At 40.8% G+C, this 26,441-nt stretch overlaps 1 protein-coding gene across 2 annotated transcripts; it reads right to left on the reverse strand.

Annotated features, from left to right (window-relative positions):
- Positions 1–766: 766 nt before the first annotated feature.
- Ccni (cyclin I) lies at positions 767–23,616 on the reverse strand. Of its 2 annotated transcripts, XM_032916374.1 has the most exons (7): positions 23,080–23,615; positions 19,589–19,746; positions 6,880–7,008; positions 6,332–6,406; positions 5,245–5,385; positions 4,759–4,989; positions 767–2,263 (listed from the first exon to the last, which is right to left on the reverse strand). In XM_032916374.1, the coding sequence occupies exons 2-7, from the start codon at positions 19,700–19,702 to the stop codon at positions 1,820–1,822; spliced, it is 1,134 nt and encodes a 377-aa protein (XP_032772265.1). In that variant the 5' UTR covers positions 19,703–19,746; positions 23,080–23,615; the 3' UTR covers positions 767–1,819. The 2 variants fall into 2 exon arrangements, with proteins under 2 accessions (XP_032772265.1, XP_032772266.1); XM_032916375.1 differs by lacking the exon at positions 19,589–19,746 and having other exon boundaries at positions 23,080–23,616.
- Positions 23,617–26,441: the final 2,825 nt, after the last annotated feature.

Genomic DNA, 26,441 nt, shown 5'->3' on the forward strand with positions numbered 1-26,441 from the left:
CATCCAGCCTCACTGTAGGTCTCACTATTGCCTAGACTTTCCGGGCTAAAGCAGTCTTCTTAGCCTCTTTAGTAGCTAAGACCACAGATGCGTGCCAGCACCAGTTCACCATCAGAATTAAGGAACCTGAAGATGGAGCAGCTCAAGTCCTATTGTCTCCCACTTCTGCAGTCTGCAGCTTCTGGATTATAGATTAGATATGCAGACTAAAGACAGACCCATCTAAGTGTGTGTGTGGAGGGGAGTCTCATTCACATTATGAACACACTGAACTCTGAACAAAGAGCTCCCATAAATCAGAATGTATGATTTTATACTACATATCTGTGTGAGACCAATCCTTTGCATACAAACTCTTTTTTTCATGTCTTTCCCAACTCCCATCCTTGCACACTTAATGCTTACCCCAACTGGATTTTCTAGGTCATGGAAAAGAAGCAGTTAAAAGTCTTCCACAACTTTCTAAATGTTAGATGTTGACCTGACAGTCTTGCTTTGTTAAACTTAAAATCAATGGGCTAAAAATGAAACTACCTAACTGTAAGCTTGAGCCTGCCTCATCAGCAATCTCAGTTTACTGTAAGGCCTCTAGCCCACAAGCAAGAAAATACTTCCAGTCAACCCCTTTCATCTTTTATAGTACAGTCACACAAGTTCATGTCTAAGCTTCTGTTTCTTTAGTTGAAAACAAAGTGCCTAAGAATCAGAAACTGTATCTTCTCATAAGCAAGACAAAGCAACAAAAGCACTCTTACAGACACAGAGGTTAAGGACAACATTTTATTGCTACCAGAGGCTTTCCCAGCAGTACACGGTTCTGACTGCAGTGCCATCTTCAGACTGCAAAGGGAGCTCAGGGTCCAGAAGCCAATCAGAGAAAAACAAGGGAAAAATTCCTTATAAAGAAAATCCTAATAGCGCAATATAAAACTAGGGTACTGAATTCAATTATAAGTTAGACTCCAATCAGGGCTGCCCCAATATCTAGACAGTTGTTTCTACTGATTATAAATGAGTGAAAACAGATCAGTTACAAAAATCTACTTATATGTTACATACATGTTTCTTTGGTGAGCACCTGGATATATTAACTTTATCAGAAATTCTTTTATATAAACGTCAAAATGCTTAAGATGTCCTAATTACATGCCATTTTTAAGCTTCAAGATAAACAAAAAAGGACAATAGTAATCTTTTTAAACTAAAAACTAAAATAAGACTGACAAAATAAGAGAACTTTTCCTACTGCCACTGATTCATGGGGATAGCTTCAAAGTGCCCTTTTCAGACTAACACACTTGAACCGTGGATTAAACATGGCTGCCACAAAAAATAATTTGCCTCCTGAATTACTTTAAAAGAAAAGGTGGGTGTTACTTGTTCAGTGAAGTCAGAATTCACAGATCAACAAGCACACAGCTTATGAAGTATTCAACCGAGGCAAGAAAAGGCAAGAGAAGAGGACAACATGAACAAGGTTCCTAGCTGTGAGTTTGCAACTTTCCCCTAAACATTTACTTTTTAAAAATTTTTTTTGGACATGGGGCAAACTTATTTTAACAAAGAAGTGGAACTGACATAGTACAAAGAACTTTTGCTTTACTTTTAAATATATTTTGGATCTTGAGTCTATAAATATATGCCTTTATATTAAATTATGTTGAATTGTAAGTAACTGCACAAAAGAATAAGTGTTTTTCTTTTTTCCTGGCTCACTTCAGTCTGATAAAGCACATGCCCTTCTCTATAGCCTTTCCTGGTTTTCTAGTCTCACCCCAAGTAGTCAGCCTTAGTGTGCACTGGAAGGTGACACCTGCAACTACATGACAGAAACAGGCTGCAAAGGTGGACAGGGGGAAGCATGGCCCTCTTGTCTGGATAGATCAGTGCCACACACAGAGCCCACACTCTCGGAACCACTGTCTTCGTTATAGAGCCGCTTGATCCCGTCATACAAGTCGTCCACCTCCATCTCCTCCACTTTCCGTTTAGCAGAGGTATGCTTGCACCCACTGACAGCAGGGAGATGGAGGTGGAAGGCTGCTGGACCTCTGACTGGCACTTCTGGCTTGCTGTTGTCCTTGGAGAAATCTGGGCCTGAGATAGAGGAGGGATGTAATTTGAACGCTCCTTTGTCACAGGTCACCAGGGTGTGCTTGAGGGGACGGTAGACATAAACGGAATTCAGAGGCAGGGAAGACTGCAGAGCAGAAAGGTGATATGCCACCAGCTCCCGACAGTGGATCAACTGGGAGCTGTCCATCTAGAGCAAGGAAAGAAAGAAAACCACACTGGTCAGTAACACCAGCCCACTGTTACCTTTACTGCCACTGTTCCTCATCCTGAGCCCTCTCCCTTCAGCTTTCTTTTCTGCTCACTGATCATTCTACCTATCGAGCATTCTTCTGAAATATCGCACATGCTTGTGCTTCAAATATAAATCTGCATTTGTGTATGAGCACTCACATGAAGGTGGGAACTGTCTTGTTCACTGCTATATTAGCAATGTCTGCCTTCTTCTCAGTCTCTGCCTCCTGTCTATAAGGCCAAACCCCACTCTCTTGGCCTCTTCTAACTTCCTCAGTGAAGTCCAAGTCAAGATAGGCACACAGCAGTCAACAATTTAAAGAAGAGTCAAAAGCAATGGAAACCACTAAACTAGGGATGATCTGATGAGAGCTTGCTTAGCTAAACTCACCCTTATTTTAAGTATTACACTACAAAACAATTACAAATGTTAAGCAAGCATATTTTGTAGGAAAGAGTTTAAAAAACTACATAGTTTGGGACTTGGTATTTTTTTCCTTATCCTTTGGACTAGTTCAGATATTAATCTGTTCTGGATTAACACACATTTGACCCCCTCAACATCTTGAATACCCCCAATCCCCATGGTCATATGTTTCTGCTTCAATATGCCCCCACCATTAAGCAAACAATCACACTCATCCATTTAACATCTAGCCTTGCATCTGGTGATTTTAGGACTCAGGTTTTAGGCATTACGCCTTAGCCATTTCGTTCATTCTCTGTGGGTCACAACCCCTGGGTGGGTGGGTCCTTCCATTAGTGTTGCCTAGCCACTAGAAAACATAGATGTTTACATTACAGCTCATAACAGTAGCAAAATTACAGCTATGAGGTAGCAGTGAAAACAATTTTATGGTTGGGTCACCACAACATGAGAAATTTTATTAAAGGGTTGTAGCATCATGAAGCATTTGATAACCACTGCTTTATATCAAATACTAATGACTACAGTGAACAGCCTTCCAAGTCTTGCCTATCAAATGCTGCCTTACTTTAACTTGTAGCACCGAGTGACCTTCTGTCACTATCCACTTCTCAAGTCAACATTTCTTCAGCAACATGGCAGTGTCTTCAGAGTAAGCCAAACACTCCAGTGTAACATGCTCAGTCTCTCTACAAACCTCACAACTGTACTTCCCAGTGTATCCCATTCTGACAGCCTACACTTTAGTATGCACCGGCCCCTCCACCACTTTCCCTTGCTCACCCGCCTCTACATGCTCAAACGTTGCCCTTTCCCTCCAGGAAGCTTATCTTGGCCACGTAAGCACAAGGGAAGCACTTCTCCTTGTGTACATTTTCTTTTCTGGTTTTGTTTTGGCATGTTGATGTTACCTTTGCCCACCTTTCTTTTCTGTTTCTAGCTTGGACTCGCTTTCACTCTTGTCCCTCCCACCTCAGCCTCTCAGGTGCTGGGATTAGGGGTGTGCACCATCGCACCAAGCTCACCTTGGAGATTTCTTACCCGAATTTAACTCACCCCGCAGTCTGAAGTACACAGCAAAACTATTTGTAATACTCTACAAGAACATATTTTTGTCACAAAATTAGCTCATCTCTAAATGTATTCCCTATGTAAGTCAGGAAAGGATCGATGGGAAGAACATGGATGTAAAGTTAGAAACTACAGAATGTTCAATTGGATTTATTTACAAAGAACAAGACCTTATGTTCTGGTCTAAGTAAACATAGGTGAGCAAAGACAGGAACTATGCCAGAAGAACTAGCAGCCACCATCCTTGGGTCCCAATGGTTGCTTCACATGTTCACATACAACACTTCACTCGCCAATCCAATTCTCCAGCCCTGCTCTAGCCCACACTCTGTAAGGTTTGTGTGTTATCAAAAAGAGAATAGTTGGAGATGGCTCTGGGTGTAAGAACACATACTGCTCTTGCAGAGGACTCGAGTTCAAATCCCAGCACCCACATCAGGTAGCTCACAACATATACATAGTAATCAAACCACCACCGCTCCTTTTAGTCTTCACAACCAAGGAGTTCTATGTCACTCTAATGAACACTCAATGATTCTGTAAAGTTAAGGAAAAAATAAAATTAAACAAGGAATTTCGCTGAGCACCAGAATATATATCAACTCCTAGAGCTGTGCACTAGAGAAGGGAAAGAAAATTCAGTCTCTATGGATACCAGTTTACAAATCTAAACTTGAGTTCTTAGGTGGCATGGGTAAACAGGCTTTTAAAGTAGTTACTAACACACAGCACTGTTACTCTACTATGTTTTCACTATCTAAACTTTTCATCATACCGAGGTGGCATTTGAAGATGCCAGTTACAAACTGATTTTTTTTTTAAAGCTAAAAACTGAAGTCAGGGCCTTCTCTACCATGAAGTAAATCTCACACTCCTCTGAGTTTACCATACATTAACCCTCTCAATTCAACCAATGAAAAAAATAGTGTAATGAACAAAAGTTAACTTGATACCTGTGCTTTCTGAAGCAGTTCAATTGTAAGAGGAAGCCAATCGGGAATGAGTTTCTCCATTTCCAGACTAACCATGGCCAGAGCAAGCATGGATCCTTTGAACTGCAGAAGTTGGTTGCAGGCCATACAGTGAAGTAGCTGCTTAGTCAGGACTGCCAAGTGTTGAGACGGGCTCAATCTGGGCAAACTGAAAAGTAACTGAGGCCTAGTTGACACTGCAATGGCATGGAACTGGGGGTGTGGAAAAGAAAACACAAAATTGTTATTTAAGGAAAACATCTAAGAAAGTGTACCTGAAATAAGATGCAAGTTTGTAACTACGTTTGTAACTTTAGCTTTGTAATTTGATACATTTCCAGAGTCTAATTCTTTCCTAGACTTAATTTTAATAGTTTTCCCTGAATCCATATGAAGAGACAACCTCTGTCCAAGTTATTGGACCAGGACTGGACCAAGTAAGAACTAAAACATTTTAGATATTCTTACAATGTGAAGAAAATCCAATGGTGTGGCTGTGTGAAGATCCCAATTCAATTTATCCAGAATAATTCTCTCCATTCTCAAAATCTCAGATGAGGAACATCCACAGAAACTGTCTCTTGCCAATACCTTTAGCACTGGAATTTTCTATCCAAGGCAAACAGAATAGGAAACAAAGGTCAGAAATGTAAATAGAGAAAAAATATTCCATACCCAAAAGGACTGCAGAGGTGGCTCAGTGGCTAAGGGCAGTGCTCTTCCCAGGCCTAAGTTCAACTCTCAGCAGCTACATGGCAACTCGCAACTGTCTTTATTCCAGTCCCAGGGAAACCAGTGCCCTTTTCTGATTTGTGTGCACCAGGCATGCATGCACACAGTGTACTTTACATACACTGAGGCAAAACACTAAAAATTGGAAGGCAGATGCAGGCAGATCTCTTAAGTTTGAGGAGAGCCTATTCTACCAAGCAAGTGCCAGGTCAGCCAGGGCTACACAAAGAAATCTTGTCTTAAAAAAGCCAAGTAAATAAATAATTCTTCCAAAGAGAGAGCTAATCTTCTAAAGCAAGTATATCAGAGGGACAATGCATTTAAAACATTTATCTAAAATTGGAATTTATAACATAGCATTCATTTTTAAGCTTTACAAGGCTCAAGTGGCCTGGCCCTGCCCCTGAATACTCTTTAATGATTGTTTCCAGCCCTTCAAGATACAGGCACTTTCCAAACTACACCCCACAGAGGAAACAAACAAACAAACAAACAAAACCAGAACAGGCCACAGAATTCTACCATTCCAAGCCATCCCAGGAAATCAACCCCATGGTCCTAGGAAACCCTATAAAGTTTGCCAACTGCTCAGTTCTTTGCTGCTTCTCTCCTGAGAAGAGGCAGCCAGCCTAATAAATCTCTAATGTGAGGCTTGTTGTGTATGTGACTTTGTGGCATTTCTTTGCCTTTGACTGCCAGGATCCTTTCCTCTCAGAGCTGCAATACATCCATTTAGTGATAAAGGTTTCATTAAAAACAAATAAAAAACCCTCCAAGCAAACCCACCCAAACATAAAGAATAAACCTTGAAGGAAATCATTACCTCATCTTCTTCAACAGTCTTAGCAGCCAGAAAAAAACAGCTGATTGCAATACAATTCAAATATTTTGGATGAGCCTAAAATTTTAAAAGGAAAACACAAAAACAAAACAACATTAATGATTATTCTGAATTGAGCTCTTTGTTTTTAAAACCTAAACATACATTTAAGCTTATAATTCCCCCAGTTTACATTTTCTTAGGCACAAAAATAAGTTTCTTAGGGTTGGGGATTTAGCTCAGTGGTAGAGCGCTTGCCTAGCAAGCACAAGGCCCTGGGTTCGGTCCCCAGCTCCAAAGAAAAGGAAAAGAAAAAAAAAAAAAAAAAGAAAGAAAAATAAGTTTCTTTTCTTCCCTTCATACCAGTCACTGAATAAAAGCTATGCAAAACTCTGAACTTACCAAGTCACTTCCAAAGTTTTAAAACAAGAGATAATGTCCTCACGCAATCTCTACATCTACTGTCATGCCAGAATATTTACTAGTAACCTTGGTTTACACAAAAGTCACTGAAAAAGAAGCTGTGTTTGAATGTATCTTATAATACTTACTTTTACTGTAGCTAAAAACCTATCCAAAAGACTGCTTGCCAGAGCAAATGTTTCTGGATAAAGGTTGAACTGGTATTTGAGTTTGGCCAACCATTGAATTACTTCATCTCTCTGGGATGGAGAAACATTCTAGAAGGGAATAATTAAAGAAGAGATTGCAAAGTTTCAGTTATCCTTTAAAGCTTGTAAACACAGGGCTGACAGACAGCCCAGCAGGTAACAGCACTTGCTACCAAGCTTGATGACCTAAGGTTACTCCCTGAGACTCACATGGTAAAAGGAAGGGAATCAACTCCTCCAAGATTCCCTAACCTCCACATGTGCTGTGGCACGCCCACACACGCAAAAGAAATACATGCAACAATACTTTTACATGTTAGGAAATACAATAAAAAATGCACTAATAGTTAAAATGTTTGAAGATCATTCACAATCACACTTAGATGAAAAATTTATTTACCATATATCTTATCACATTTACTATCATCTGATACTTTACCAAAATTGTCACTATTCATCTTACCAAATATATACAATTTGAATTAAATTCAGATATTTAGGAAACAAAACACTTTAAAATTTAATTACTATTCATCGTTAATTTAAGTTTTTCAAACTTTTTTAGGAATGAAGTAATTTCTGAGCCAGAAAATATCCGTTAACTTATGTTAGGGAATATAAATAGACTATAAAATAGAAGGATTAGTTCTCTAAAAACAATAAAGAATTTTTTTTTAATTTACCTAAATACTATTTTGAACTTTTGAGTAAAAGCTTAAGTTTTAAAATACTACTTTAAAAGAGTAGTAATTATTTTACTTTTATTTTAATTTCAGTCAAGACTGAACTGTTAGTGTACTAGTGATGCTAAATGAAAGATCCTTTTGAGGATTACTAACAGGGCCATATGTAGCCCAGGCTTGTCCCAAACTCACTATGTAGTTGAGGCTGCCTCCACCTCTTCCCGGGGGCTGTGATGCAGAGGTGCACTAGCCCAGCTTACACAGTGCTTGGGATTCTGGAGCTTCACACATGGAGACGAACTACCAACAGAGCCCCATGCCCTAGACCCTTACATCACACTGTGCCGTGTAACACAATGGAGTACAAAATTACTTCAATGATACTAGAAGTACAGTGCAGTGATCATGGGACACTTCTCCTGATTAATGCCAACCTAAATTAATTCTTTTATCCTACAAAAATACCTAACAGCTATTAAAATAAATGTTCAATGACTGTATCTAGGGTGTAGCTCCTCAAACAGGAATTCTAACTAGAATTGTGTTACTGGTTTTGGTTTGTTCTAGTTACAGGAGTGACTTTGCTCATTATGTCCCTGCTACTGCAGCTGCTGACTTCTCATTGCAAGTGAGTCCCCCTCTTCAACTTGCTGTCATTTTGCTTGTCAGCTGTGACATGACAAAGTATTCTTCTACATTAGCCACACCAATATGCTTACATAATTCTTATACCTAGCTCTAAACTTGGTTATAACGGGTATTTTTAGTGGGGAATTAACATACGCTTACCTTCTGTTCAACCCTTTTGGAACGACTTCCCAGAGGTGAATAGAAATACTAGTAAGATAAAGGTGACCTCCAATCTATTTTACTAACAATTCACTACAAAGCTGATGAATGAGTAAAGTTGTTTATACTTCAGACAGAGCACAAAAGGTATTACACCAGGCTTTTAATACCTGGTGTGGGAGTATAATGAAATCTTAGAAGAAACAGCAACTAAGAAGTATCCTAAAAAGAGAAGTTGAGGATCATTTGTGCTGCAAGACAAAAAGTCCTGGTGTTTAAGCCCATGGACTTTCCTACGGAGGAGAGATGATTTCAAACCCAAGGCAATAACCTCGTTAAGCTCTTCAGAAGAGCAAACAAGACTAAGGTGGGCAGAGATCCCCAGGGACTGTTGCCCAGGGAATCAATTCTAAAATTTCATGATCAAAAAAAAAAAAAAAAAACCTTAGGGAAGCTTTGCGAATAAAGCTGCCAGCCTGAAGGTTCTAACTGCATGAATACCATGGAAACTCCTATCCTGTTTGACAGAAAAACAGTGGTCATATTTCTTTCTTTAAAGGACTGGATCTCATGTAGCTCAGACTCCCCTCAAACTTGCTATAGCCAAGGATGACCTTAAACTTCTGACTCTCCTGCTACTCTCCTTGTTACTCTCAGGTAACAGGTGTGCACACCATACCTGGTGTACGCAGTGCTGGGTACTAAACTCAGGGCTTCATATTTACTAGACAAGCACTCCAACAACAGCGTTACACACCTATAAGTGTGTAACACACCTGGAGTCAGGCCATCAATAAGACAGGGCGAATCAACCCTTTGATGAAACAATACTGTCTAGGGCTATCGCTTCTTTAGGGAAGAGGCTATCACTACAGCCTTACAGCTAGAACCCTGCATGTATCCGTTGCAAGGTCCTTAATTACACAATTTCCTGTACTTTTAGAGCCCTAAGGTGCTACTAATAAAACCTAGCTTTGTCCCCTAAAGATCTCTGACAGAGAAGGTAGTCTCTTCTAAATAAGTTAAGCACTTAAGGAAAATTCAGCCAACCTGATAAACCAACAATGAAGAAACAAATTCACAAAAGAGAAGTAGGCAGTGATACCATCTGAGGTACGTCGGGGCCTCTCGGGGAAGAAAAGGAACAATGATTAGGGATCACAACAAACAGGAGCAACACTAACTACACTGCCACGTCAGACATACAGTCAAGAGGCAGGAAAAACATTTCCAAAGAACAGACTCTATCCTTATCTAGTACAGTTGACTTTATAAACAAATACAAATGAAAATTTAAGGAGAACTATAAAAGAGGAACAGAAGGAACACAATCACCTGTATAGATGGTTATCATAGTTACAGTAGCTAAGTAATATAAACTGTATAAGCATACAAATGATGTGGAAGAGGAATGAATATTACTTCTCTTCTTCTCGATTAAGAACAGAAATTCATAAAATGTTATACATCAGTCATTTTTAAACATAGTAATTAGCACAGAAAGATGAATTGGACCAAAAAAGCCCCTATTACTAACAAAACTTGCAGAAGGTGATAGCTGAGATGCATTTGCACTTCAGTAATGCTGATTCTAGAGCACTGTTCATCAGCTCAAAAGCACTCCCCAGTAAAACTATCTGGACAGCTTTATGAAAAATAAGTTCCAAACTTAAGTTTCTCTAATATAGAAAAGAAAGGATCAGTGAACAGAAGAAGAGAACAGTACAAGTCCCAGACACCACTTCTCATAGGCAATGCTTAAAGAGGTTAAGAGGGCTGAGTAAAGTTGAACAAGTACTTCTTAAGAATGTAGAGCAGTCACACGGTGAGACACAATAACATGTTACTAGTCTCCTTTACTCAACCATGCGTCTGGCTCAGTTTTAATGTCTAAAAGGCTCACCAACTGAGAACAGTAGTATATAGTTCCCATGCTTGACAAAAGCCCTCTACCTTTCCACTCCTGCATACCTTTTACTACTTTCTGCATTAACCTCATACTGCAATAGTACTAGACTAGGATTCCTCCTTACCATGCAATTTTATAACCCCGCTTCCTTGCTTAATCATTCCTTCTAGCTCAAATTCTTCTTTCTCTATTTTACTTACACACACACACACACACACACACACACACACACACACACACACACACACACAAAACACTGGGTGTGCTTTTTTAAGCTACAATACTGCTGTGACAACCAGGTCCTAAACTATGATTCTGGAGAGAAGTAATGAAGTGACAAGTCAACACTGTGAGATCAGAGCAAGCATCTAGGAGTTATCCAGCAGAGCACTTAGGAAGTCAGAGTGAGAGACAAAAGCTGGGACTTTGAAAACCAAGGAAGAGTAGAAATAGGAAATCAGAAATCTTTAGAAAAAAAAGTCACTGGGCTGATGGTACCAGTTAGTTTTTCTCATAGCTGTAACCCAGTACCCAACAGAACAATTTACAAGGAGGGAAGATGTATACTGGCCCCATTTGAGAAATTTCAGTGTGATCACTGGAGGAGGAAGGAGACAAAAGGAAGGAGGTAGACAAATAAATAAAAAGGATAAGATGGGATAGGATTCTAAGTGACAAGAAAGGGGAAATGGTAGGAAAGAGGAGGCAGGCAAATCAAAGAGGGGGAAAGAGGCCAGTTAGGCCCCATTTCCTAAAGTTTCCAGCACCTCTGAGCACAGTGTCATCAGCTGGGGACCCAAGCTTCTATGTACTGAGTCTGCAGGAGATAATTTATATTCAAACTTTAACACTCATTTTCTTTTTAAAACATTTCCTGGATGAAACCCTAAAGATCTATAGTTAGAGATGTAAGAACCTAAGTGCACACACACATAACTTCACTCCTATTAACAGGTGAAGAAGTCACATCCAACTATGGTCCAGCCCTCAGTTAGCCCAGTCCTTCCTTGGATAGAAGTGTTTAATCCCCATTCAGTTTGCTCACCAGAGAGAAGACTGAGCCCTCTACAGAGGGAAATACCGGTAAGTCCCTATAGGTTCAGAATGTAGCTAAATGGTAGAGTGCTTGCTTGGTAGACAGAACATCTTGGGTTTGACCTCCCAATACCAAAGACAAAAAAATAACTAAGTCTGTATCACTTTTAAAATAAAAGAATGTTCAGTGTTAAATCAAAAATTTATCAGAAACATAAAAAGAACTAAGTAAATAAACTAAAGACCAGAGAAGAAACCAGACAACAGGAAGGCAGAGCTTTATCGGAATATACGATTTATTATTATACAAGGAATCACAGGGCAGAGGGGCGTGATACCTCAGTGGCTAACTGCTCTATTAGAGAACTTGAATTCAGATTTCAGCACCCATATTAGGTGGCTCAAACACCTTTAACTTCAAGGAGGAGGCATACAAAGCCCCCTTCTGTGTGTACACTCACACCCACCATAAATATTTAAAAAGATGATGATGAAATTGTACTAGGTAAATAAATCCTACCCAAAAGCTAGAACTGAAAAAATGCAGTGACTGAAAATTTAGAACTCAAGTGTCCACCTAACAGAAACTGCGTGTGATTGGGCAGCTGTTTGTAGTCTAAGTCTAGGAGCCAGAGATGGCCCAGAGAATAAGGGTTTATGCTGCTAACCCTAGAACTTGAGTTTGACCCCTACGACCCACATGGTAGAAGGAAAGAACCAACGCCCACAAAGCTGTCTTCTTATCCCACACAAATGCCATGCACACACAGGTGTGCACATCCACACACACTAAGTAGATAAACGAAAAAAACAAAACCCTAAAGCCTAAGAAAGAAAATTTATGAACTAAACACATTACAGTTAAAAGGAAAAAATACTAGAAAATAACGTAAGCATCTTTCTTAAAGAAGATTAAGTTACATTTTTGAAAAGTAAACCATCAATAAAAAGATAAAATTCTGATTTAAAAAAGGCAATATTTTGGAAACAAGTGGACTCGAAGTTGCAGGCTAACACCTCTGTATTCACGATCGAGGAAACCGCTGGTAGTGGTGATAAAGCTTAGAGTTAGGCTCTCTCTCAGTATTTGCCGGATGCTGGGTTCACTGCCTTGCATGCCAAAAAGCAAACACATGCATAATATACATAAAATCCACTCGGCTAAAGGATATAAGCCAACATTGTATTGTTGCCTAAATAAAACAAAGTTTAGGGCTAAACTAATAAAAGAAGCCAAAGTAAGTCAAAGGCACAAGTCTAATTTTACTACACATTAATGACATCTGAAACACCAGGTAAGAAACACTAACAAGAATCCACCCAGAGGAAGAAGATACTGCAATGGAGAAAGGTAAGTCTCATCAGATGAAAGACAGTTAAAGAACAGGGTGTGGCTTAAGTCCAAGTGGATCAAGGACCTCCACATCAAACCAGACACACTCAAACTAATAGAAGAAAAACTAGGGAAGCATCTGGAACACATGGGCACTGGAAAAAATTTCCTGAACAAAACACCAATGGCTTATGCTCTAAGATCAAGAATCGACAAATGGGATCTCATAAAACTGCAAAGCTTCTGTAAGGCAAAGGACACTGTGGTTAGGACAAAACGGCAACCAACAGATTGGGAAAAGATCTTTACCAATCCTACAACAGATAGAGGGCTTATATCCAAAATATACAAAGAACTGAAGAAGTTAGACAGCAAGGAAACAAATAACCCTATTAAAAAATGGGGTTCAGAGCTAAACAGAGAATTCACAGCTGAGGAATGCCGAATGGCTGAGAAACACCTAAAGAAATGTTCAACATCGTTAGTCATAAGGGAAATGCAAATCAAAACAACCCTGAGATTTCACCTCACACCAGTGAGAATGGCTAAGATCAAAAACTCAGGTGACAGCAAATGCTGGCGAGGATGTGGAGAAAGGGGAACACTCCTCCATTGTTGGTGGGGTTGCAGACTGCTACAACCATTCTGGAAATCAGTCTGGAGGTTCCTCAGAAAATTGGACATTGAACTGCCTGAGGATCCAGCTATACCTCTCCTGGGCATATACCCAAAAGATGCCCCAACATATAAAAAGACACGTGCTCCACTATGTTCATCGCAGCCTTATTTATAATAGCCAGAAGCTGGAAAGAACCCAGATGCCCTTCAACAGAGGAATGGATACAGAAAATGTGGTACATCTACACAATGGAATATTACTCAGCTATCAAAAACAATGACTTTATGAAATTAAGTAGGCAAATGGTTGGAACTGGAAAATATCATCCTGAGTGAGCTAACCCAATCACAGAAAGACATACATGGTATGTACTCATTGATAAGTGGCTATTAGCCCAAATGCTTGAGTTACCCTAGATGCCTAGAACAAATGAAACTCAAGACGGATGATCAAAATGTGAGTGCAGATCGCTCATGAGAGACACAGCCAGAATACAGCAAATACAGAGGCGTATGCCAGCAGGAAACCACTGAACTGAGAACGGGACCCCTGTTGAAGGAATCAGAGAAAGACCTGGAAGAGCTTGAAGGAGCTCGAGACCCCATATGTACAGCAATGCCAACCAACCAGAGCTTCCAGGGACTAAGCCACTACCCAAAGACTATACATGGACTGACCCTGGACTCTGACCTCGTAGGTTGCAATGAATATCCTAGTAAGAGCACCAGTGGAAGGGGAAGCCCTGGGTCCTGCTAAGACTGAACCCCTAGTGAACTAGACTGTTGGGGAGAGGGCAGCAATGGGGGGAGGGTTGGGAGGAACACCCATAAGGAAGGGGAGGGGGAGGGGATGTTTGCCCGAAAACCGGAAAGGGAATAACATTCAAATGTATATAAGAAATACTCAAGTTAATAATAATAAAAAAAAAAAAAAAAAGAACAGGGTGTGTACAGTGATGACTCTGTGGAAGTAAGATCTAGCATTAAATATGTAAGGAGCAGTCATGTAAAACACAGCTTTACTCTGCATTACTTACACATGGAACCAGAACTCACTAAGTAACCAGAGGCAATATTTGTGTGGGCACGAGTGTGTGTGTGTGTGTGTGTGTGTGTGTGTGTGTGTGTGTGTGTGTGTGTGTGTGTGAATACACTGGTGTGCATTCGGACATGTGAATATGCAAGCCAGAGGACAACTACAGTTATCAAGAATGCCATCCACCACCTTTGAAACAGGATCCTCATTGGCCTCAAGCACCTAACTAGGCTGGCTAGCTGGCCTTTGAACTCCAGAGATTCTCTTGCCTCTGCCACAGCAACGCTTGGCTACAAGTGTGAACTACCACACCCAGAATGTTTACATGGGTTCTGGGGAATCAAACTCAGTTTCTCATGCTTGTGAGGTGCCCAGTAGAAGCATTTCTGAGGTCCAATTTAGGAAGCCTTGGTATAATTAGAAATTAGAACTTTTCTTAGAATGGACCAAAAAGCAGATGAACACTATTGCATTACCAGAGATGGATGTTAGACAAAATGCTCCTTTTTACTGTAAAGTTAGATTATACCTGTTCCCAAACTTAATATATACAACACATACAAGAAAGAAGCAGTTTTAAAATACAAATCCTAGGGTCAGCACAGTAAGAGGCGAAGAAAGGGAAGCTGCAGTTCAAGCTTGACTGATCTAAGTTTAACCTCTGGAGCTCTAATGAAAGTAAAAGCAGAAAATGGAGTCCATTCTCATCCCCACGTGCAGAGTGTACCTACCCCCACAAGAGCAGTAAAGTTACAAAATCCAACAGTTGCCACTATAATTCCAAGGGTCTAGATGTGAGTACTAAAACGACCCCTTGTCTCTTTGGAGATAGGGTGCTATTCTTAGCCTGCTGGCCTGGAACTTTCAGAAACCCTACTGCCCCGGCCTCTTAATGCTGGCATCACAAGCATGCTCTACCACACCCAGAGGAAAACTCCAGTTTTTACAAACTTTCAGATAATTCTCATCTGTCTAGTTGCCAAGTGATTCACGTACAACTCTGTGTGTTTCAGCTGTCCTTAGCATAAATCTTTTTTTAAAAACCATATAACCAGATAGCCTTTGATTCCTTAGTGTTCCAAAATCCCGACAAAAATCACTTTAAAGTTTGTGACAGGACTGCTTTGTAATCAAAAGGACTTTGGCAAAATAAATGTAGATTATCTGGAAGTGTCACCATTTGTAAGTTCTCCCTAAGTTCATTTAATGCAACTACTACAAACTTCAAGTATTCTACAGAACTTTGCTGTAAGTACCAAGAACACACGACAGACCAATATTGAATAAATTATAAAGAAGCCATAGCCATTTGTTTAAAAGTTTAACTGGTGTACTAACACACACCTCAAACCCAATACTCACCAGTAGACAGAGAAGGATCAGGAGTTTAACTAAGTCTGAGTCAGCCTGGGCTACTTGAGACCCCGACTCAAAACATCATTAAAGAGTAACAAATGTTTCAGAAAGCAAGGACAGATGACCACCACCCAGAAAACTCAGCCAAATTCTACTGTGCTGTCACAAGGAAATGCAGAGTCCTATGAGAGAGGTCAGGGAGGAGCCACAGATATTAACCCGGATACTCTCCTGCCTGGCCACACTTTGCTCGACACTGAGGGTTGAGGTTAAAATTAAAAACAAGCTATGAGAATGACCTTGCACTTACAGAGGACAAGAGAAGTAAAAGAAAACAGAAGCAAGCAGCGTAAAAGGAAGCTGTTAAAAACTGCACTTTTTTATTTTTACGAGCTCTTAAAAATATGTGGAGAAAGGCCAGTCCATGACCAAGAATTAGAACTGCTCTTTTAAGCCTAAACCCATTATCTTCTCCTATTCCCTTTAGACCAAGCTCACTCAAAGTTCCAGTATTAGGTAGAATTATTTGGCATTACTAAAGCAAGCCCTTAAACAGGTGAAATGCCCTAACACCATCCCATCCTAACAATCACATGTGCCTTGGCAACACACATGAGATTTCCAAGGCCTTGACCATGGTCCAGAAATACTAACCAAAGTAACTAAGCTAAAATAACTGGAAAAGATGTAAGTCAAAAATCATTGGTATGGTACATGTAAAGTAATCACAATGCTCTGCCAGGAATGAACATTTCAAGGTTACTCTGACCCCCATCTAACTGTAATATAAATTATTGTCTTCGTGGAAAAACTCTGTATCCCTGAGCTTGGGCATCAAGAGCCTTTCCAGAGGCACAAGCCTGCTGTCTCGGTCTGGCCATCAATAAAGACTATGACTTTTAATTGCTTGACAGCATGACTGTCAAGAACTATGTCCTCTGCTCTCAGTGTGTGGAAGGGTGGAAATGCCTGCATCTTCTGCTTCTCAGTGTCCTGACCTGATGACTCACTATGGGTGCCTTAACCAGAAGTCCATTCAAAGATTTTGTATCCAAGGCTTCAAAAGTTTATTACCCCAAAATAATGAATGCTGATGTCAAGTTGATGCTGAAAATCAGGTGGTACAGAAGGAAAAAGAACATGACAATGTTGGAATTCCAATACACACCTGAAAATCTTTCTGTAAGAACAATACAATTAAGGAAAAAAATCAAAAGCTAAAATTAGAACATCAAGTTCTTAAGACAATATATGCAGGACCTCATGCCCGCCCACCTCTAGTGTTTTTCTACATGAAGCAAAGAAAGCAGCAAGTTGGTTTCCTTTCTCTGGAGCTACTGCTTTCAAAACAAAACCCTCTATTTTGAGATTTTTCTAGAGAACTGACTTGTCATATGAAGAAAATTTACTACTAACTCTTTAGTACAAAATAACCCATTTGGTATCTATAAATGCAGGCATTCTAGTCATGGGTATTAGAAGAGCTGCCTGGGAAGGCTGGGGACCAACTGAGCCACTAGAGAGGCACTCTTCCTTCACCATGGTGCTGCTCAAGGCTGGGCAGTGTGTGCCCTATTTTCAGCCTTTCTGAGTTGCTGCCCATGCTAGGGTGGACTTTGCTATATGTGTCTTTGAGTCATTTTTGATCCTGTAAATAAATATAACTCCAATAAAACTCACTGATTTACCACGGAGTAGACATTTACTGTGCCTCCTCAGGAAAAGTCAGTCACACAGAAGTAAGCTTCATGTAAAGAGTAACTAGTTAAGAGTTTGGTCTCAAGAATTATTTGTAGCATTCAGATCAACTTTTGCACAATTTATGAGTTTATTGTTCTCAGGGTCAGTAGGATGGCTCAGCAGGTGGAGGGCCCTGCAGCTCAGACCCAGCAAGCTGTGTTTGACCCCTGAGGAGGGGAAGAGCATTAACTCCCATACATCGTCCTTTGACCTCCATATAAACACTGCAGCACCACATACATATATAAACTAAACTATTTGGCTAATGAATTTTATTCATCCTTCAACAAAATTTAAAAATTTAGTTTGTAGATTCTATTTGATAAGAGAATCTATATCAGAGATAATATATAAATGTTGTAAGGAAAGAAATTCATTAATATAACTCACAATTATTCAATTTGGAACACATATATTAGTGCAGCATTTGGTGAATGACCTAGCTGAATGACTCTGTAAGCAATACCATAAATACTTTGTATCTTTCTGTGTGACCCGATTACAAATATTTTAAATTGTGTTGTAGCTGCCCTACTGTTTTAAACGTTGTTTCAGAAAGGGAGGGGGAGAGAAGTACGTTCGTCTTCTAAGTTTTGAGCCAGTTTGGTGCTCTGGTATTACCTCACTGACACCTGTTAACCTGGCTAATACTAACAGGCCAGGCGACATAGTAATTCAGCCATTTACTGCAGTCACAGCTGTGCAGCAGATGGCTGTTTGGGTTAGCTATACTGACTTAAGGAGATGGCAGGAGGAAGAAAGACAGCTCTTTTTAGAACTCTGCTAGAAGGCTTTAAGTCCTAACACAGTCAAGAAACTTGGAGTTCTCTCTATTCATATCTTCAATGTGTAGAATTGTACCTGGAAGTATAGCAATATTTAATAAACATTTAAAGAAATCTAAACCACACATTCATACAAAAATAAATGGGAAAGCAGAACAAGAAGAGGCTGCCTCAAGTAAAGATTCAAATCATAACTATTATTCGTTAGTGATGTCTTCAACAACACGGCGGGACTGTGCCTGACTTAAGAGAGCCAAACTGTCCACTAAATGACAGTGCCTAAGTGTTCCTACCACAGACAGCAGTACTCGCGCAAAGTCAACTAATGTTCAGTGTGCAAACTGACAGACAGGAAATGTGAAACAGACTTCTTCAGCTTGTAGGAAGAGTTAAGAGTAGTCAGAAAATGCAAACTTCAACAGCCCATAAATCTAAAACTAATGTAAACCAGCACCGTTTGTCATTTGATCACTGGTAATATTAAAAAATTCTTGGCTACTCTTCTACACTCCAAGCACCTATGAGACAAGAGGGATAAAAAGATGTATAAATCTTACATAGTAAACTGTTGGAGAAGATAAATTTTGGGGTTGGGGATTTGGCTCAGTGGTAGAGCGCTTACCTAGGAAGCGCAAGGTCCTGGGTTCGGTCCCCAGCCCCGAAAAAAAAAAAAAAAAAAAAAAAAAAAGATAAATTTTTAGTTGCAGAGGACATGAGTTCAAGTTCCAGTTCTCACAGGACAGGCTTACGACCATCCAAAACTCCAGTGACAGGAGCCTCTTTTCTGATCACCAAAGGCACTAGGCATATACAGGGTACACAGACATACATGCAAAGTACTAAGTCATAAAATAATTTTTAAAAAGTGTCGGCAACAGCAAAGAGTTCAGCTAATGTCTCAAGACTTTCAGCGCTGCCATTACCTTAGTAATTCACTTGAACTCCTTAGAAACATTGACAAGAGAGTTTTGCTGTTGTTGTCCCCTATATTTAATACTATGAAGATGTTTCCCTCTTCATGACAAACTACTCAGAAATAAACCTACTACTGTATTAGTCTATAAGGAAAATGAATGGATGTAATTACCTGTAAGTCAGATAAAAAAGTTTTATCTGCTTTGTTTCAGAAAGATGATGTTTCTAAGAGGTTTTTGCTTGCTCTCCTGAGACAGTCTTGTGTAGGTCAGGCTAGCCTCCAACTAATACTGGCCTTGAACTCTTCTTAGCTCTTGGATTACAAGTATGCATCAGCACACCAGCTGAGAACATGTTTCATAGTACAAATATTCCCAATACAACATCACGATATACATTATCCAATAGTCTATGCCTAACAAAGAGATCCTGTTCCAAGTGAGAAATTACCTGGTTTGTAGGTATTTTTGGTACATTCACCTTCCACATCTGGGCTTCCCTGGAGATTGCCCTTTCCAACAGGGAAGACAATCTCTGGTTTTCCAAAGGTCCTGGAAACTTCATGATATCCCTTTGGATCTGCCTGCCACCCAGCTTGATGTAGCTACCTATTAAAATCAAATATAAATAATGTGCATCACATAATTACAGAATAAGGTTATAAGCAATTTATAAAACAAAATAAGAATGTTATGAGGCAGTATAGGTCTTTATAGCTCTTTAAAATGCCACATATTAAAGTTGGCAAGAATGTCATTAAAGTAATTCAGTATTGTGTAAAACTAGCAAAAAACTAAGACCACTAACTTTTTATATTAGAAATTCTTAGAAATAGTTGTCCCAAACTTTCTCCCTAAAAGTGAAATAAAAATAATCACTAAAGGTCATTACTTTTATTTATCACTTAAATACATTAATTCAATAATTACATTAAACCATTTGAAGTCAAGTGAGGGTTAAGACCGATTTAAGGGAGTCTCTGCTCTAAAATTAAGGTCCTTAGTAAGATTTTCAAATTTCAGATGACATTAAAAAAAAAATCAATAAGATATTTTGAGGTGAGTGAAAAATGAAGACATTAAACACTTCTAAGATGCAAAGAAAGTGGGGCTATGGAAAAATTAATTCCTGAAAATGCCTATTACTAAAGCATCCCAAATCATTGCCTAACCTCCACTTCTGAGGACTTGTGCTACTTAGGTAGACCTTGTCTTTAAACATTTCCTTAAACTTAAAAAACAAACAAAACCTACAACAACCAACAATACTGTGAACCAGGCCTTGTGCACAGCTGTAAAGTCAGAGGACAGGAGGATAAGAAGTTCAAAGTCATCCTTGGCTACGAAGCACATTAACTATTAGCTTGAGCTGTTCAAATAATTCATTGCTGAAACAATGAGGAAAAACAGTGAAATCAACTGAGAATTAGTATTAAGAGGTTCTGGCTTACATGCAGCTCTAACTGAACTGGATCCTGTACTAAAAACAAGGCATATTTTAAGGGGCATTGCCTAATTGAAGAGATAAATGGAATATCAACTGTAGGTTACAGTCTACAAGCATCAAAACTACATTTACAAAAATTTAAAAATGTACTGTAATTCCATATATTTCTATTCATAGGAGAAACTGACTTCTAGGCGTATATGCCACATACATAAGACAATTAAAATGGGTAATAAGTGGGGTTGGGGATTGTAGCAAGCGCAAGGCCCTGGGTTCGGTCCCCAGCTCCGAAAAAAAAGAAAAAAAAAAAATGGGTAATAAGTGTATTTGCCAATATTGTGGAAGAAACAATTTTACACTCCTGTAAGACAGTTACAGACAGGTAGACAGCAGTTTTTGCTTCTTTTACAAAAAACTTACAGGTCTATCCTCTAATATTAAGAGATTTAAGCTAGATGAATAATAATTTTTGCTAACACACTTAAAGGTGTTGTTGTTACACTCTTTACCTTTTTTGGAGAGGCGAACTTTCTTGCTAGGTAGCCCAGGCCAGCCCTGAATGTCTGTCTCAGCTTCCCAGGATAATTCTTTTTTGAATGATAGAATTTTATTGTTTCTTGTTCATCTATACCCACTATTAGTCACATGCAAAATGTGAATGATCTTTTTAATCTCTAAAAACAAAAAAGGGCTATAGAGGTTGGGAATCTCTTATATGATGGGTCCAAGTGTTTCAGATAGTGTGTGTGATTTTAGAATATTTACATATACATAATTAGAAGGGAACCCAATATAAATATGGAATCTATATATACACCTTACATATAGCCAGATAATTTTATATAATTTAAAAATAATTTTGCACATGAAAAGTTCAAGGTATAGAATTTTCCACTTGTGAACTTACAGAATTTTTCTCCAAATTTGGATTTGAGATGCTGTTTGAATTTTGCTTGGCATATTCCACACATTTAAATGAGCTATACCTTAAACTTTTAAATTTTTCTTAGCAGTTTAAAATGGTTTTACATTTTCCTCCTCTGCATTAACAAGCTTATAAAATGCTTACCCTACATCATCAAGCTGTACTACCAACATACATCCAGGACCCCCTTATTTTGAGTTGAGTGGAAAACAATGCTGTAAACAACCTCATTAATAGCAAACTTCATTAATACATAGTTATCCTATTTTGGTAATCACAATGCCAACTCTATTAATATTATTAGTTAAGGTTCTCATATCTACTATTCCCTCCTTGACTTTATGCAGGTCATAGGTGATCCCAAAATCTCCATGCTATCCACTGTTTCAACTTGCAGTGCCCTTGGCAGGCCCAATTCCTCCCACTGAAATTGCTATCGATCTAGTAACATCGCCTTTTGGAATTGTGCAGGTACACACTACCCTGCATCTAGACTTGGGACACGACCCTGCCTTTGCATTTCATTACCGTCATGACCATTGCTAGATCTGTTTCTTAACTAACCATATCTTTACCACCAACAGTTTCCAAAATTTAGCATTATGCCCCCCCACCCCAAATCACAGCTTACACTTATCAGGTGCTTATCAACTAATAGCCCTCAATGCTTTGCTATTTGGCTAGCTATTGTTCCTATTAGCCTAGGCAATCCTCGTTTAACCCTATGACAGTGGTATTACTAAAGCCATTTAAAGGATGAACAAACATACAGGTAGGTTGAATACTCTTTAATTTTTAAGAACTGCATGACCAGAATAAACAAATACTCTTGGCTTTTAACCTAGACCCCCAACCCCTTTTAAGACAGGGTCCTACCATATAGCCCTACCTGTCCTTAAAGTCTCTAGGTATACGAGGCCGCTGTTCACATGTTCAATGGCTCTTCACTGACAGGGTGAAACCTAAGTATTCTACTTTGCTATTCTAAGATCTTCAGTTGATCCATCCACCTCGTTGAACTATTTACCTCACACCTTCCACTAGTTTACTACAATGTTCAACTTCTGCCAAAATGATCTGCAGCAGAGCAGGTAACTCAGCAGGGAGCATTTAGCTCTTCTTGCAAAATTCGGCATTTTTCTGTCCTTTACGAGGCAATTCAGTTCCTTCACTTCTCTAGTTTCCTCCACCCGCCCAAGCTCTGGGTAACGTTACCCACCCGCAATTACCGCGCCCGGTGTGGGGGGGAGGGGGGCTATTGGCTTGACATTCACAATGCTTTGCCCGGTAAATTATCTTTGGTGGCCTCTGAGTGGGGGTGTGTCCTCTTCTTTATTAGCACTGGCTCGCACAGCCTGGAACTGGCACCCCCGACGGTCACTGGCTGTGGCTACAAGTTACTTGGGGAAAGGAAACCCACCCAGCATTGCCAGAGACGGCAAGGGGGGGCGTCCCTGAGGTGCCCAGGAAAGGACCGCCGAGGGACCCGTCCTCGGGGGAACGGCGCGCGCCCCCGCGAGCTCCCACTCCGGCAGCGCGCACGGCGACCGCGTCGCGCCCCCGCCCTCACCTTCTCCTCCTCTTCCTCCTCCTCCTCCTCCCCGGCAGAGCTGTAGGCCTCACAGTGGTGACGCGGGGTCATCCGGGGGCCCGTTACCACCTCATGATCCTCAGCGCGCGGCGGCGGGGCGCGCGGGACCAGGGCCGGGCCGACTGAGGAGGGAGAAGAGGGCAAACCGGGCCGGCGGGCGCGGGCACTCGGGCGGGACGCACGGCTGCGGCCGAAGGGTCACTCAGCGAACTAATTCCATGATGACCCTGGGCCGGAGGCCGCCGCCGCCGGTCCCGCTCCTCCGACCGCTGCCGCTGGTGCCCGGGTGAGGAGGGGGCGCCCTCTCGCCATAGGGCGGCGGGGGCCGGGGAGAGGCGCGGGGTGAGGCCGGCTCTGCCCCTGCCCGAGGGAAGCGCCTCCGAGGGGAAATGGTGAAAGGGGGGAAGGGGAAAAAAGAAAAGAAAAGGAAGGGGGAAGGGGGAGAAAATAAGAAAAAGCGAGACAGAGGCGCTAGCGCGTCCGCTCGCGGGGGAAGGCTGGGGAGGGAGGGGCGAGCAAGAAAAGCGCCGGCCGCCTGGCCCCGCCCTCGCGGACTGATCTCAGCCGCGCGCGTCTGTAAACATCGCCAGTGTTCTCCTCCCCGCAATCTTCGGTGTCCTATGGACGCGTAAGAGGGTTTGAACAAAGACGAATTTCTGGAGAAGATCTGGGGAAGGCTCTGGAACTTGGGTGAATGGGGAAAATGCGTTTTGTGTGCACAGGAGAAGGAAAGGTGCGCGGACTCCTTTTCCTCGGACACGCGGAGGAACCCCTCTCCGTCCTCTCGGTGACGTAAGAGGCTTGGTTAGCCGAGGAGGCGTGCAGTGGCCGGAGAGTGTGCTGCGCATGCGCCTCTGGAAAGAAAGGCGCCGCTGAGCGCTAGCCTCAGGGAAGGCTTTCTGGGTGAGCGCCTGCACCCAAACTACAGTCTCCTAGTGTTTCCCTACCCTACTTGTCCTTAGCCCTCCTAAACGAATTTCTTGGACGTAAATGGTGATCTTTTGTGTAAATATCTCATTCTTTGTTGACCTTACATAAAATGATGTTGTCCCTCCCGCTCCTATTATGAGTATGAACCTGTGTCTTTTTACCATCTTGTGGGTGATGGGAGACTAAAGCACTTTGGAAATCAGAAAATTAAGGGGATCATATCCTGGGTGCTTAAGGCCACTTTTAAAAACAGTGGATTAGACTACTGACTTGGCTTGGCTGTGCGCCAATGGAATTCTAGTCATCAGCCAGTATGTCTAGTATTTCAGGGTCTGTTTTATCACTAGGTCCTTAATGAATGCGACTAAATGTGTTTTATTTACTTGGAGTTCTTTTTACTCCAGATGGTAAATTTTGCTTATCTTATAATGGCTCTAGTTATGAAAAGAATGCAGATAACTTCGGGAAGAAGGGGAAACCTGGAAGTAAACCATTTACCTAGTCAAGTATCAGTTTACATCATTGGGGAAAAAAATATAGATCAGGCTCTTACAAAGCTGGAATTAGCTTGAAGACAAAAAGGCTCCTGCTTAATAAATATTAAAAAGAAAAAAAAAAAGGCTGGAGAGATGGCTCAGCAGTTAAGAGCATCGACTGCTCGTTCAGAGGTCCTGAGTTCAATTCTTAGCAACTACATGATGGCTCACAACCAACAGCAACGGTGTACTTACATATATAAAATGAATATTAAAACAAGAAAACAAAAACAAAAGGCTCCTACCTTCATGGAGTTTGCAAGTCAAGCACAGAATTACTCAAGTGCTACTAGTCGCTGTATAAAATTACCTAAAAGACTATTTTAATATACAGCCATCCCCTCCCTAAAATATAAGGTAGCACAGATCTTGTATAATTTGTTTTATGGCATCTCTATATGTGAAAGGCTCTCAATGTTTGATTCCTGGTCCCATAACCAAGTACTAGTAGCAGAAGGATTAAGATGGGAAATTGAGGACTGCTGTGGAAACACCTTTAGCCCGCTCTGGGCTATCAGTAAACGCTTCTCTGAAGAAGTAACATTTAAATGAGACTTGAAATCACTGGGCAAAGAAAAATGCAAGGACAGGAAGCAGCATGTGGAAAGTCTACGAAGCATCCCTGCCTCTCAGACTTCAAGGGGAGAAAGCTGAGGTCAGAGAAGATTCCATAGGACACAGTAGGGAGTAGGAAGCGCCAGGGGGTTTTCAGGAAGGTTCTATGTGTGCCTGCATTCCCTACCCCATCTAGTCCTTTTCCGTTTTGTTACACGTTCTTTTTTTTTTTTTTTTTAAATATGACTGACGTACTTTTTTCCTTGGATAATAGTATCAGGAATATGGACTTTCTGCATAACTTAAAGTGGCACAACTCTGGTGGCACCATGAAAGCATTTCTGCTTAAGGAAGTCTGGGTAAGAGCTCAGCAGTAGCCTGTGTGCCTAACTGAAAGGGCTTGGATTCAATCCCTGTAACATTGTAACACCACAAAATGTACTGGTGGGGTGGGGGGAGGGGGGAGGGAGAGGGAGAGGGAGGAGAGGAATATTTATATTTATATGTGGGAGCTGGAGAGATGACTCAATAGTTAAGAGCAAGTGTAGAACCCAAGTTGGAGTGGCTCATGGTGATGCACACCTCCAGCTCCTAGTAATCTGATCTGGGGCCCTCTTCTGGACTCCACTGGGACCTGCACTATACAGGTGCACAGCTCCCATGCACACAGATACACGTAATTTAAAATTAAATATATATTTAAAAAGGTTCTGTGTGGATAGAAAGGTGTCGCTGAGCACTAGCCTCAGGAAAGGGTCTCTGGGTGAGCATCTGCACCCAACCTAGAACCTCCCAGTGTTTCCCAGCCCTACTTGTCCTTAGCCCTCCTAAACAAATTTCTTGGACGTAGATGGTGATCACAGGTAAAAGGTAAAGCAACTGAAACTGGCAATAATAATCTTCCAAAAATCAGTTTATAATTAAATGAGGTCTCTTATATACCCCTGGTTACACTTTAATTGGCTTAATCCTTATGTCAAACAACTCGGCAAAATATTCACCAAAAGCCATAAAGATGTAAATACTGTTGGATGCAGGAATAACCTCAACGAAGCTTGTGCATAGAGAGGCTAGATGATTTTCTTTTTCACTCTTCGAGTAACAGCTTTATTGATGCATAAACCATCCATTTAAAGCATATGGTTCCCTTCACCGAGCACTCATCATCACAATCCATTTTAGAACATTTTCATCACCTTGAAAATAAACCCAACATCCTTCCCGAATCACCTGCCAGTCCTCCGCCCACCCTAGCCCAAAGCCATGTGAGTTTCTGCCTCTCTAGATTTATGTATTTGGGACATTTGTTGAAATGGGTCT

The sequence above is a fragment of the Rattus rattus genome, chromosome 11 (assembly GCF_011064425.1).
Source record: "Rattus rattus isolate New Zealand chromosome 11, Rrattus_CSIRO_v1, whole genome shotgun sequence".
NCBI classification, from domain to species: domain Eukaryota; kingdom Metazoa; phylum Chordata; class Mammalia; order Rodentia; family Muridae; genus Rattus; species Rattus rattus.